The following is an 11,829-nucleotide window of genomic DNA, read 5'->3' as shown; positions in this document are numbered from 1 at the left end:
TAGTTGTTTGCACTACGGCAGCCGTTTAGACCACCAGCTACTTCACTTCCGGTAAAACCGCTAAGAAAAGTAACATGACTGAAACCCAGCAATTCTCATTACTATGACCACGCCCCTTATCTCTCTGGAACCATCAACATGACCACGCCCCCTTATTCCTCTGTGCATAGCTTAGTGTGTAAATTATGAACATGAATGGTGTAAAATAAAATTTAAGGCTAATAGATTAATTCATCTAGATAACAGCTGCAGAATCTGATTAATATGTCTAATTTATAAAATTATATATAAAATTTATATATAAATCTACATGAATAAAATCTCACTGTTACATTCACACAATATAAAAACATGGCAAAGTCATGAGAATGCATGAGAAACTTTACTTACACAATTAAACAGATTAAACACAACAGATTGACACCACCACAGAGTCAGTCACTTCACAGCCTCTGTTACATCGAGACCAGCTTTAACACTGATGCATTGTGGGTAAACTGGAGCCAGGACGCTGCAGCGTGCATACGTCAGAGTTCCCTCGTAAAAATGACACGTTTAAAATCTGAGTGCTTTGATGCATCAGGTATTAAATTACAGTTAAGCTTGTTGTGACTATCGTTTACACGATACACCGCGATTATCCGCATACACCGACACTGTGTACAGGACAAGGTTCACCACGCGGCAGGTAAACATCTCTCCTGTTGAGAAGGAAATTGTAATCTTGTGGTCCACGTGTCTTTAATGAACAGCTTCATCACAATTCTATTCTTTATGAAATTTCATGTCAACTTTCTGAAGTAATAGCTTTTAAATTATGTGATCATATATTCAAAGATAAAACATAAACATGTAAGCTGTGTTCCATTCACCAGCACTGAAATTCCTGCAGTTAGTGTCATTCATTTTAACTGCAGAGAGACTTTTACTCTATAAACACAGATCTGAGTGTGAGCTCCAGGACCAAGCCCTAATGCTGCGTTCACTGAGAGGAAAGTTTCAGTTTCATAAAAAATCTATCTGAAAGACCTCCAGTTCATAATCCCCAAGAGCTTCTGCTTCCCTGAGCAGGAAGTCTGTGACTTCATTTCAAATAGAATGGCGTGAGAGGCGTGCCCACGTGAGTTATACTATCAGCGACGATCGAGTTAATTATTTCGGCAGTTGAGAGTCAACATCATCCAGTCATCCAGCGTACAGTTTCACATCTCAGTGCTTTTAGATACACTTTTGTTCAGCAGTGTTTGAAATAATATCATTAACCAGGTTTACAGGTTCAGCAAAACTCCCACCTCAACTCCTCACAAACCACACGAAAGACCTGAAACCTGCCCAAACGAATTAGGGATTGCAAAAACAGAGACACTTTTTTTCTTCTTTTTATCTGCCTTTGTGTGCAGAAATAACTATTTCACATGATTGTTGGAACAGAAAAGTATTCACCCTGATGCACACAGATCTCGAGTTTGAATCCCAGCAAAACTGGTTGTGGTGTCTGGGCGGGAGGGGCATACCTGTCAATCACAGTGACATTAGCCAATCAGAATATCTTTGAGCTCATGCAGGTGAAAGGGGACAGATAGAGCTTTCGTCCAAACGTGTTATACTGTCACACATCACGTGTCATGTGTCTTGGAGGAAGCAGTTGTTAGCCTTCACCCTTCCTGGAGGTATGAAAGGGGGAGCTGAGTGGTGGCTGGGAACCGGCCAAGAACACATTAGGGAGAAATTGTTATCAAACTAGCTCTTGGCAGATGTAGAGGATTTTAAATCGCCCTGTCTGCTGCTCCCTGAGGCATGGGGCATCGTGAGTCCTGCCCCAATGGGTCTATGAGCTGCACTTGTTGCAGTTCCCTTGTTTGACCACTAGATGCAGTAATAACTCTGTGGAGCTAAACGCAGTGAGCACGTGACACCACGATCTAGAAACACGAGCAAATCAACAGAACATCAGATTATACCTGTCACATAGAGACATTTTAAAAATTGTTTGGGACTCAAAAGCTATCATTAATATTTCAACAGAATTTAAAATATGTCTGACTTTATGAAGATGAATATTTGCTGAACAGCTGAAGTATAGTATATGGAGCTTTGAACAACCAGACACGATGGGCAAGTCACCGAAGAGACTCAGCTGACCTCACACTGGGATGGAGTTTACTTCGGGAGAGTGTTAATGCTGCCTACATAGGGCACCTACTGAGTGGAACACGGCGATAATATCAGAACATGTCCAATCACAAAGCACTGAAATATCCTGGCCTGTTAATTCACAGTTTACTCAGCGACATGGTACGTGTTTGTGCGTGTGTTTGTGCGTGTGCGTGTGTGTGTTTAGGTGGCAGTGTAGAAGGCGCAGCAGCTCACACTCTTGGAGCCAGGTGAAGCGTCTTTTCCATAGGTGTCTGATTGCGAGTCCTCACACTTGATTGTTGGTGAGTTTTCATTGCTGGACTCATCACGTGACACACGTCTGCGTTTACACACTGTAGTGTACGCCACGGGCTCTGCCCAGTTATCCTCACGCACTTTGTCCTGGCTGTCGTTGTTTGTCGGTCGGGGTGACCAGGGCAAACTGGCAGGCATCTTGTTCTGGTAGCTGACCTTTGACCCCCACCCGGCAGCCATGGAGGCAAAGGCAGAGTCAGAGTAGCAGGTGAGAGCGCGAGAGCTCAGGGTGTAGGGGAGGTACTCAGACTCGTATGGCTGCTGCACCGGGGTCACGAGCCAGCGATGGGACGTGGCACATTCCTCCGGAGGCGGCAGTGAGCGCTCGGCGCTGTAGAAACGGCTCGTGGGCAGAGCGTTCACAAACTGATCATGCAAGAATGGCTGCATTGGGTAACGAGCACTCGAGACAAGCTGGTGAGTGCGAGGGGATTCGGCAGGGGGTGGAGTTAACCTTTCACCCTCAGGAGCTGTGTACATCCTGCAAACACCGAGCAAGATGACAAGATTGGTTTCTGTTTGTGCCCTGAAAACATCAGCATTAATGTCAAGAAGTTGGTTTTAGGTTATTTAACTACTACTACTACTACTACTAATTATAATAATAATAATAATAATAAGACTGACGAGTCATAGTTGTCTCTAAATCCTTTGGCGAAGGGGTTGTGGTCGATCTTCAGCTGTGTGATCTACAGAACAAATAAAACACTTTCATAAAAATCACAACTCATTTAAATATTCATAACATTTATTTCGTAATCAATGAAAATGTATCGTTCATTTAATCAATGGCACACACACAGACAGGCAGGTAGGTATGTGTGTGTGTGTGTGTGTGTGTTCTGTACATCAGTGTTCTGGTATGCAGTAACAGCGATGAACTGGCTTTCAGGGAAGACAAACGTCTGCATGCGCGTCTCTCTTTCAGTGTCCAGACCGTCTGCAGGAACCTCAGCGATGTGCAGCCGCGGCTGATATTTATGCAGCGACTGCAGGACGATCATCTGAGCAAAACATACATCATCATCATCACCATCACCATCATTATCATCACTGTCATCACCATCACGACCGTCACCATCATCATCGTCACTGTCATCATCATCACCGCCATCAACATCATCATCACCATCATGATCATCACTGTCATCACCAGCACCATCATCATCGTCTTTGGGATGTATGGATGCTGTCAGTCCCCACTCGCTTGCTCACTCGAGTTTGTTGACGGTGTAGTGGCTGCTGCTTTATGTCCCGGGGCCCCTCATGCCTGTGTTACCTTCTGGCTCTCCCCTTTTAGTTATGCTGTCATAGTTAGTTGCCAGAGTCCCTGCTTGTACTCAATGCGATATGTATACTGTTCCTACTTATTCAGGTGACATTGGGCATACCTAACAACCTGCGTCCTCTCCCCTCGTCTGTCCCTCTGAGTTACACGTCAATCCTGAGATCAAGATGCTGAACCTCGATCTCAGGATTGACATGTAACTCAGAGGGACAGATTTGGGGGGAGAGAGAGAGAGAGAGAGAGAGAAAACACAGGTTGTCAGGTATGCCCAGTGTCACCTGAATAAGTAGGAACAGTATACATTTTGCTCAGAGTACAAGCAGGGACTCCGGCAACTAACTATGACAGCATAACTAAAAGGGGAGAGCCAGAAGGTAACACAGGCATGAGGGAGCCCCGGGACATAAAGCAGCAGCCACTACACCGTCAACAAACTCGAGTGAGCAAGCGAGTGGGGACTGACTGCATCCATACATCCCAGTTTACCAAAACACTCTGTCTGAGGATCCTCCAGATCTACACCTTTACCTCATAAACACCATTAACACAAGGCTTGACTAAACAGATCTGTTTTCAGCCGAGACTTAAACACTGAGACTGTGTCTGATTCCCGAACACTACTTGGAAGGCTGTTCCATAACTGTGGGGCTTTGTAAGAAAAGGCTCCGCCCCCTGATGTAGCCTTCACTATGCGAAGTACCAGCAGATAGCCTGCACCTTTTGATCTCAGTAGGCGTGGCGGGTCATAGAGGAGCAGAAGTTCACTCAGGTACTGTGGTGCGAGACCATTCAGTGCTTTAAAGGTCAATAGTAGTATTTTATAATCAATACGAAATGTGATTGGGAGCCAATGCAGTGTGGATAAGACAGGGGTGATGGGGTCATATTTTCTAGTTCTAGTAAGGACTCTTGCTGCTGCATTTTGAACTAACTGGAGCTTGTTTATGCACTTATTGGAACATCCAGACAGTAAGGCATTACAATAATCCAACCTGGAGGGAACAAAAGCATGAACTAGTTTTTCTGCGTCGTGTAGTGACATTAAATTTCTTATCTTAGCAATATTTCTGAGATGAAAGAAAGCTATCCAGGTGATGTTATCAATATGATATCACCATCAGAATCACTATCATCACAATCATAATCATCATCATCACCATTGTCATAATCACCATCATCACCACCACCACCACCTCTATCATCATCATCATCATCATCATCATCATCATCATCACCACAATCATCACCACCACCATCATCATCATCATCATCACAATCATCACCATCATCATCACATCATCATCATCTGTGTGTTTGTGGTGTGTTACCTGTGTGTGTGTGTGTGTGTGTGTGTGCATATGCTACCTGTGTGTGTGTGTGTGTGCATATTTACGTGTGTTTGTGTGTGTTACCTTTGTGTGTGTGTGTGTGTGTTACCTGTGTGTGCGCATGCGTGTGTGTACGTGTTATACCTGTGTGTGTGTGTGTATACGTGTGTTACTTGTGTGTGTGTGTGTGTGTGTGTGTGTGTGTATGCTACCTGTGTGTGTGTGTTTATATGTGTGTGTTATACCTGTGTGTGTGTGTGTGTGTGTGTGTGTGTTATACCTGTATATGTCTGTGTGTATTTGTGTGTGTTTGTGTGTTACCTGTGTGTGTGTATGTGTGTATATGTGTTATACCTGTGTGTGTATGCTACCTGTGTGTGTGTGTGTGTGTGCGTGTTACCTGTGTGTGCACATGTTACCGGTGTGTGTGTACACGTGTCTTTTACATGTGTGTGTAATACCAGTGTGTGTGTGTTTGTGTGTGTGTGTGTGTTTATATGTGTGCGTGTGTGTTACATGTGTGTTTTACCTGTGTGTGTGTGCATGTGTGTGTTATACTTGTATGTGTACTGTATGTGTGTGTATTTATGTGTGTGTGTTACATGTGAATGTGCGTTTGTGTTATACCTGTGTGTATTTGTGTGTTTGTGTGCGTTACCTGTGTGTATGTCTCCGTGTGTGTGTGTTATACCTGTGTGTGTCTGTATGTGTATGCTACCTGTGTGTGTGCATGTGTGTGCGTGTTACCTGTGTGTGTGTCTGCATGACTTGTATGTGTGTTACCCCTGTGTGTGTGTGTTTTATACCTACCTGTGTGTCTGTGAGTGTGTTACTTCTGTGTGTATGTTACCTCTGTGTGTCTGTATTTGTGTGTTTTTTTGTTACCTGTGTGTGTCTTGGTGTGTGTGTGTATGTGTGTGTGCGTGTGTTACATGTGAGTGTGTTACACCTGTGTGTGTGTGTATTTGTGTGTTACCTGTGTGTGTGTGTGTATGCTACCTGTGTGTATGTGTGTGTTATACCTGTGTGTGTGTGTGTGTTACCTGTGTGTGTGCATGTGCATGTGTGTGCAATACCTGTGTGTTGTGTGTGTGTGTGTGTGTGTGTGTGTGTGTGTATGCTACCTGCATGTGTGTTACTTCTGTGTGTGTGTGTGTGTGTGTGTGTGTTATACCTGTATGTGTGTGTGTATTTGTGTGTGTCTGTGTGTTACCTGTGTGTGTGTGTGTCTCTGTGTGCGTGTATGTGTTATACCTGTGTGTGTACACGTGTCTTATACATGTGTGTGTAATACCGGTGTGTGTGTGTTACCTGTGTGTGTGTGTGCATTATACCTGTGTGTGTGCATGTGTGTATGCTACCTGTGTGTGTGTGTTACTTGTGTGTGTGTGTGTGTTTATATGTATGTGTGCATGTGTGTGTTACCTGTGTGTGTGTGTGTTATACTTGTGTGTGTATGTGTGTGTATTTATGTGTATGTGTGTTACATGTGAATGTGCGTTTGTGTTATACCTGTGTGTATTTGTGTGTTTGTGTGTGTTACCTGTGTGTATGTCTCCGTGTGTGTATGTGTGTGTTATACCTGTGTGTGTCTGTATGTGTATGCTACCTGTGTGTGTGCATCTGTGTGCGTGTTACCTGTGTGTGTGTGTCTGCATGACCTGTGTGTGTGTGTGTGTTACCTGTGTCTGTGTGTGTGTTACCTGGGTGTGTGTTACTTGTGTGTGTATGTGTGTTACCTCTGTGTGTCTATATTTGTGTGTGTTTTTGTGTTACCTGTGTGTGTGTGTGTGTGTGTGTGTGTGTGTGTGTGTGTGTGTGTGTGCTACCTGTGTGTATGTGTGTGTGTGCTACCTGTGTGTATGTGTGTGTGTGTGTTATACCTGTGTGTCTGTGTGTTACCTGTGTGTGTGTGTGTGTGTGTGTGTGTGTGTGTGTGTGTGTGTGTGTACATGTGTGTATTTATGTATATGTGTGTGTGGTACCTGTGTGTGTGTGTGTGTGTGTGTGTTACCTCTGTGTGCGCATGTGTTACCTGTGTGTGTGTGTGTGTGTGTGTGTGTTACCTCTGTGTGCGCATGTGTTACCTGTGTGTGTTTATTTGTGTGTGTGTGTGTGTGTACGTGCATTATACCTGTGTGTATGTGTGTGTTTATTTGTGTGTGTCTGCATTACCTGTGTGTGTATGTGTTATACCTGTGTGTGTGTGCATGTGTGTATTATATCTGTGTGTATGTGTGTTACTTATGTGTATGTGTGTGTGTGTTACCTGTGTATGTGTTCCCTGCATGTGTGTGTGTGTGCATGTGTGTCTGTGTGTTATCTGTGTGTATGTGTGTGTATTTATGTGTGTTTGTGTGTGTTACCTATGTGTGTGTGTGTATGTATGTATGCCAATTGTGTGTGTTACCTGTGTGTGTGCGCATGCGTGTGTGTACATGTGTTATACCTGTGTGTGTGTGTGTGTGTGTGTGTATGTGTGTTACCTGTGTGTGTGCGTGTGCATGTGTGTGTAATACCTGTGTGTTGTGTGTGTGTGTGTGTGTGTGTATGTATGCTACCTGCGTGTGTGTTACTTCTGTGTGTGTGTTTGTGTGTGTTATACCTGTGTGTGTGTGTGTTATACCTGTATGTGTGTGTGTATTTGTGTGTGTTTGTGTGTTACCTGTGTGTGTGTGTCTGTGTGCGTGTATGTGTTATACCTGTGTGTGTACATGTGTCTTATACATGTGTGTGTAATACCGCTGTGTGTGTTACCTGTGTTGTGTGCATTATACCTGTGTGTGTGCATGTGTGTATGCTACCTTTGTGTGTGTGTGTTTATATGTATGTGTGCATGTGTGTGTTACATGTGTGTTTTACCTGTGTGTGCATGTGTGTGTTATACTTGTGTGTGTATGTGTGTGTATTTATGTGTATGTGTGTTACATGTGAATGTGCGTTTGTGTTATACCTGTGTGTATTTGTGTGTTTGTGTGTGTTACCTGTGTGTATGTCTCCGTGTGTGTATGTCTCCGTGTGTGTATGTGTGTGTTATACCTGTGTGTGTCTGTATGTGTATGCTACCTGTGTGTGTGCACGTGTGTGCGTGTTACCTGTGTATGTGTCTGCATGACCTGTGTGTGTGTGTGTGTGTGTGTGTGTGTTTCCTGTGTCTGTGTGTGTGTTACCTGGGTGTGTGTTGTGTGTGTGTGTGTGTGTGTGTGTTACCTCTGTGTGTCTGTATTTGTGTGTTTTTGTGTTACCTGTGTGTGTGTATGTGTGTGTTATACCTGTGTGTGTGTGTGTGTGTGTGTGTGTATGCTACCTGTGTGTGTGTGTTTATATGTGTGTGTTATACCTGTATATGTCTGTGTGTGTATTTGTATGTGTTTGTGTGTTACCTGTGTGTGTGTCTGTGTGTGTATGTATGTATATGTGTTATACCTGTGTGTGTATGCTACCTGTGTGTGTGTGTGTGTGTTACCTGTGTGTGCACATGTTACCGGTGTGTGTGTACACGTGTCTTTTACATGTGTGTGTAATACCAGTGTGTGTGTGTTTGTGTGTGTGTGTGTTTATATGTGTGCGTGTGTGTGTTACATGTGTGTTTTACCTGTGTGTGTGTGCATGTGTGTGTTATACTTGTATGTGTACTGTATGTGTGTGTATTTATGTGTATGTGTGTTACATGTGAATGTGCGTTTGTGTTATACCTGTGTATTTGTGTGTTTGTGTGTGTTACCTGTGTGTATGTCTCCGTGTGTGTGTGTTATACCTGTGTGTGTCTGTATGTGTATGCTACCTGTGTGTGTGCATGTGTGTGCGTGTTACCTGTGTGTGTGTCTGCATGACTTGTATGTGTGTTACCCCTGTGTGTGTGTGTGTTTTATACCTACCTGTGTGTCTGTGAGTGTGTTACCTGTGTGTGTGTTACTTGTGTGTGTGTGTTACCTCTGTGTGTCTGTATTTGTGTTTTTTTGTTACCTGTGTGTGTCTTGGTGTGTGTGTGTATGTGTGTGTGCGTGTGTTACATGTGAGTGTGTTACACCTGTGTGTGTGTATTTGTGTGTTACCTGTGTGTGTGTGTGTGTGTGTGTTACCTGTGTGTGTGCATGTGCATGTGTGTGCAATACCTGTGTGTGTGTGTGTGTGTGTGTGTGTGTGTGTGTGTGTGTGTGTATGCTACCTGCGTGTGTGTTATACCTGTATGTGTGTGTGCATTTGTGTGTGTCTCTAAGTGCGTGTATGTGTTATACCTGTGTGTGTACACGTGTCTTATACATGTGTGTGTAATACCGGTGTGTGTGTTACCTTTGTGTGTGTGTGCATTATACCTGTGTGTGTGCATGTGTGTATGCTACCTGTGTGTGTGTGTTACTTGTGTGTGTGTGTGTGTGTGTGTGTGTGTTTATATGTATGTGTGCATGTGTGTGTTACATGTGTGTTTTACCTGTGTGTGTGTGTGTGTGTTATACTTGTGTGTGTATGTGTGTGTATTTATGTGTATGTGTGTTACATGTGAATGTGCGTTTGTGTTATACCTGTGTGTATTTGTGTGTTTGTGTGTGTTACCTGTGTGTATGTCTCCGTGTGTGTATGTGTGTGTTATACCTGTGTGTGTCTGTATGTGTATGCTACCTGTGTGTGTGCATCTGTGTGCGTGTTACCTGTGTGTGTGTCTGCATGACCTGTGTGTGTGTGTGTGTGTGTGTTAACTGTGTGTGTGTGTGTTACCTCTGTCTGTGTGTGTGTTACCTGGGTGTGTGTTACTTGTGTGTGTGTGTGTGTGTGTGTGTGTGTGTGTGTGTGTGTGTGTATGTGTGTTACCTCTGTGTGTCTGTATTTGTGTGTGTTTTTGTGTTACCTGTGTGTGTGTGTGTGTGTGTGTGTGTTACCTGTGTGTGTCTGCATTACTTGTATGTGTGTGTTACCTATGTGTGTGTGTGTGTATGTGTGTGTTATACCTGTGTGTGTGTGCTACCTGTGTGTATGTGTGTGTGTGTGTTATACCTGTGTGTCTGTGTGTTACCTGTGTATGTGTGTGTGTGTGTGTGTGTGTGTGTGTGTGTGTGTACATGTGTGTATTTATGTATATGTGTGTGTGGTACCTGTGTGTGTGTGTGTGTGTGTGTGTGTGTGTGTGTGTGTGTTACCTCTATGTGTGCGCATGTGTTACCTGTGTGTGTGTGTGTGTGTGTGTGTGTGTGTGTTATACCTGTGTGTGTGTGTGTGTGTGTGCGCATGTGTGTATTATATCTGTGTGTATGTGTGTTACCTATGTGTATGTGTGTGTATGTGTGTTACCTGTGTATGTGTTGCCTGCGTGTGTGTGTGTGTGCATGTGTGTCTGTGTGTTATCTGTGTGTGTGCTACCTGTGTGTGTGCGTGTGTTATACCTGTGTGTATGTGTGTGTATTTATGTGTGTTTGTGTGTGTTACCTATGTGTGTGTGTGTATGTATGTATGTATGTATGTATGCCAATTGTGTGTGTTACCTGTGTGTGTGCGCGTGTGTGTGTGCATGTGTGTTACCTGTGTGTGTGTGCGTGTGCATGTGTGTGTAATACCTGTGTGTTGTGTGTGTGTGTGTGTGTGTGTGTGTGTGTGTGTATGTATGCTACCTGCGTGTGTTACTTCTGTGTGTGTGTTTGTGTGTGTTATACCTGTGTGTGTGTGTGTGTGTGTGTGTGTGTGTGTGTTATACCTGTATGTGTGTGTATTTGTGTGTGTTTGTGTGTTACCTGCGTGTGTGTGTCTCTGTGTGCGTGTATGTGTTATACCTGTGTGTGTACATGTGTCTTATACGTGTGTGTAATACCGCTGTGTGTGTTACCTGTGTTGTGTGCATTATACCTGTGTGTGTGCATGTGTGTATGCTACCTTTGTGTGTGTGTGTGTGTGTGTTTATATGTATGTGTGCATGTGTTTTACATGTGTGTTTTACCTGTGTGTGTGTGTGCATGTGTGTGTTATACTTGTGTGTGTATGTGTGTGTATTTATGTGTATGTGTGTTACATGTGAATGTGCGTTTGTGTTATACCTGTGTGTATTTATGTGTTTGTGTGTGTTACCTGTGTGTATGTCTCCGTGTGTGTATGTCTCCATGTGTGTATGTGTGTGTTATACCTGTGTGTGTCTGTATGTGTATGCTACCTCTGTGTGTGCACGTGTGTGCGTGTTACCTGTGTATGTGTCTGCATGACCTGTGTGTGTGTGTGTGTGTTACCTGGGTGTGTGTTACTTGTGTGTGTGTGTGTGTGTGTGTGTGTGTGTGTGTGTGTGTGTGTGTGTGTGTGTGTGTGTTACCTCTGTGTGTCTGTATTTGTGTGTGTTTTTGTGTTACCTGTGTGTGTGTGTATGTGTGTGTTATACCTGTGTGTGTGTTACACCTGTGTGTGTGTGTGTGTGTGTATGCTACCTGTGTGTATGTGTGTGTGTGTGTGTTATACCTGTGTGTCTGTGTGTTACCTGTGTATGTGTGTGTGTGTGTGTTACATGTGTGTGTATGTGCGTTATCAGTGTGTGTGCGCTCACGCATGGATGTGTGTTATACCTGTGTGTGTGTGTTACCTGTGTGTGTGCGCATGTGTTACCTGTGTGTGTGTGTGTGTGTGTGTGTGTGTGTGTGTGCGCATTTGTGTGTGCTTGTGTATGTGTGTGTTACCTGTGTGTGTCTGCATTACCTTTGTGTGTGTGTTATACCTGTGTGTGTGTATGCTACCTGTGTGTGTGTATGCCTGTGTACGTGTGTTATACCTATGTGTGTATGTGTGTGCGCG

General features: G+C 43.9%; 1 protein-coding gene across 3 annotated transcripts in view; it reads right to left on the bottom strand.

Annotated features, from left to right (window-relative positions):
* Positions 1-363: 363 nt before the first annotated feature.
* eomesb (eomesodermin homolog b) overlaps positions 364-11,829 on the bottom strand; it is a 28,208-nt gene continuing 16,742 nt past the window's right edge. For 2 of the 3 annotated variants that reach the window (XM_060900535.1, XM_060900536.1), the window contains exons 5-7: positions 3,300-3,455; positions 3,079-3,140; positions 364-2,932 (exon numbers count right to left, since the gene is read on the bottom strand). In XM_060900535.1, coding sequence (XP_060756518.1) covers positions 2,338-2,932; positions 3,079-3,140; positions 3,300-3,455 — 813 coding nt within the window. In that variant the 3' untranslated portion in view covers positions 364-2,337. The remainder of the gene's footprint in view (positions 2,933-3,078; positions 3,141-3,299; positions 3,456-11,829) is intronic. The other variant, XM_060900537.1, reaches the window with a different exon arrangement.

Source organism: Neoarius graeffei, chromosome 19 (assembly GCF_027579695.1).
Source record: "Neoarius graeffei isolate fNeoGra1 chromosome 19, fNeoGra1.pri, whole genome shotgun sequence".
NCBI lineage: Eukaryota > Metazoa > Chordata > Actinopteri > Siluriformes > Ariidae > Neoarius > Neoarius graeffei.
This window is presented reverse-complemented; position numbering and strand designations above follow the sequence as displayed.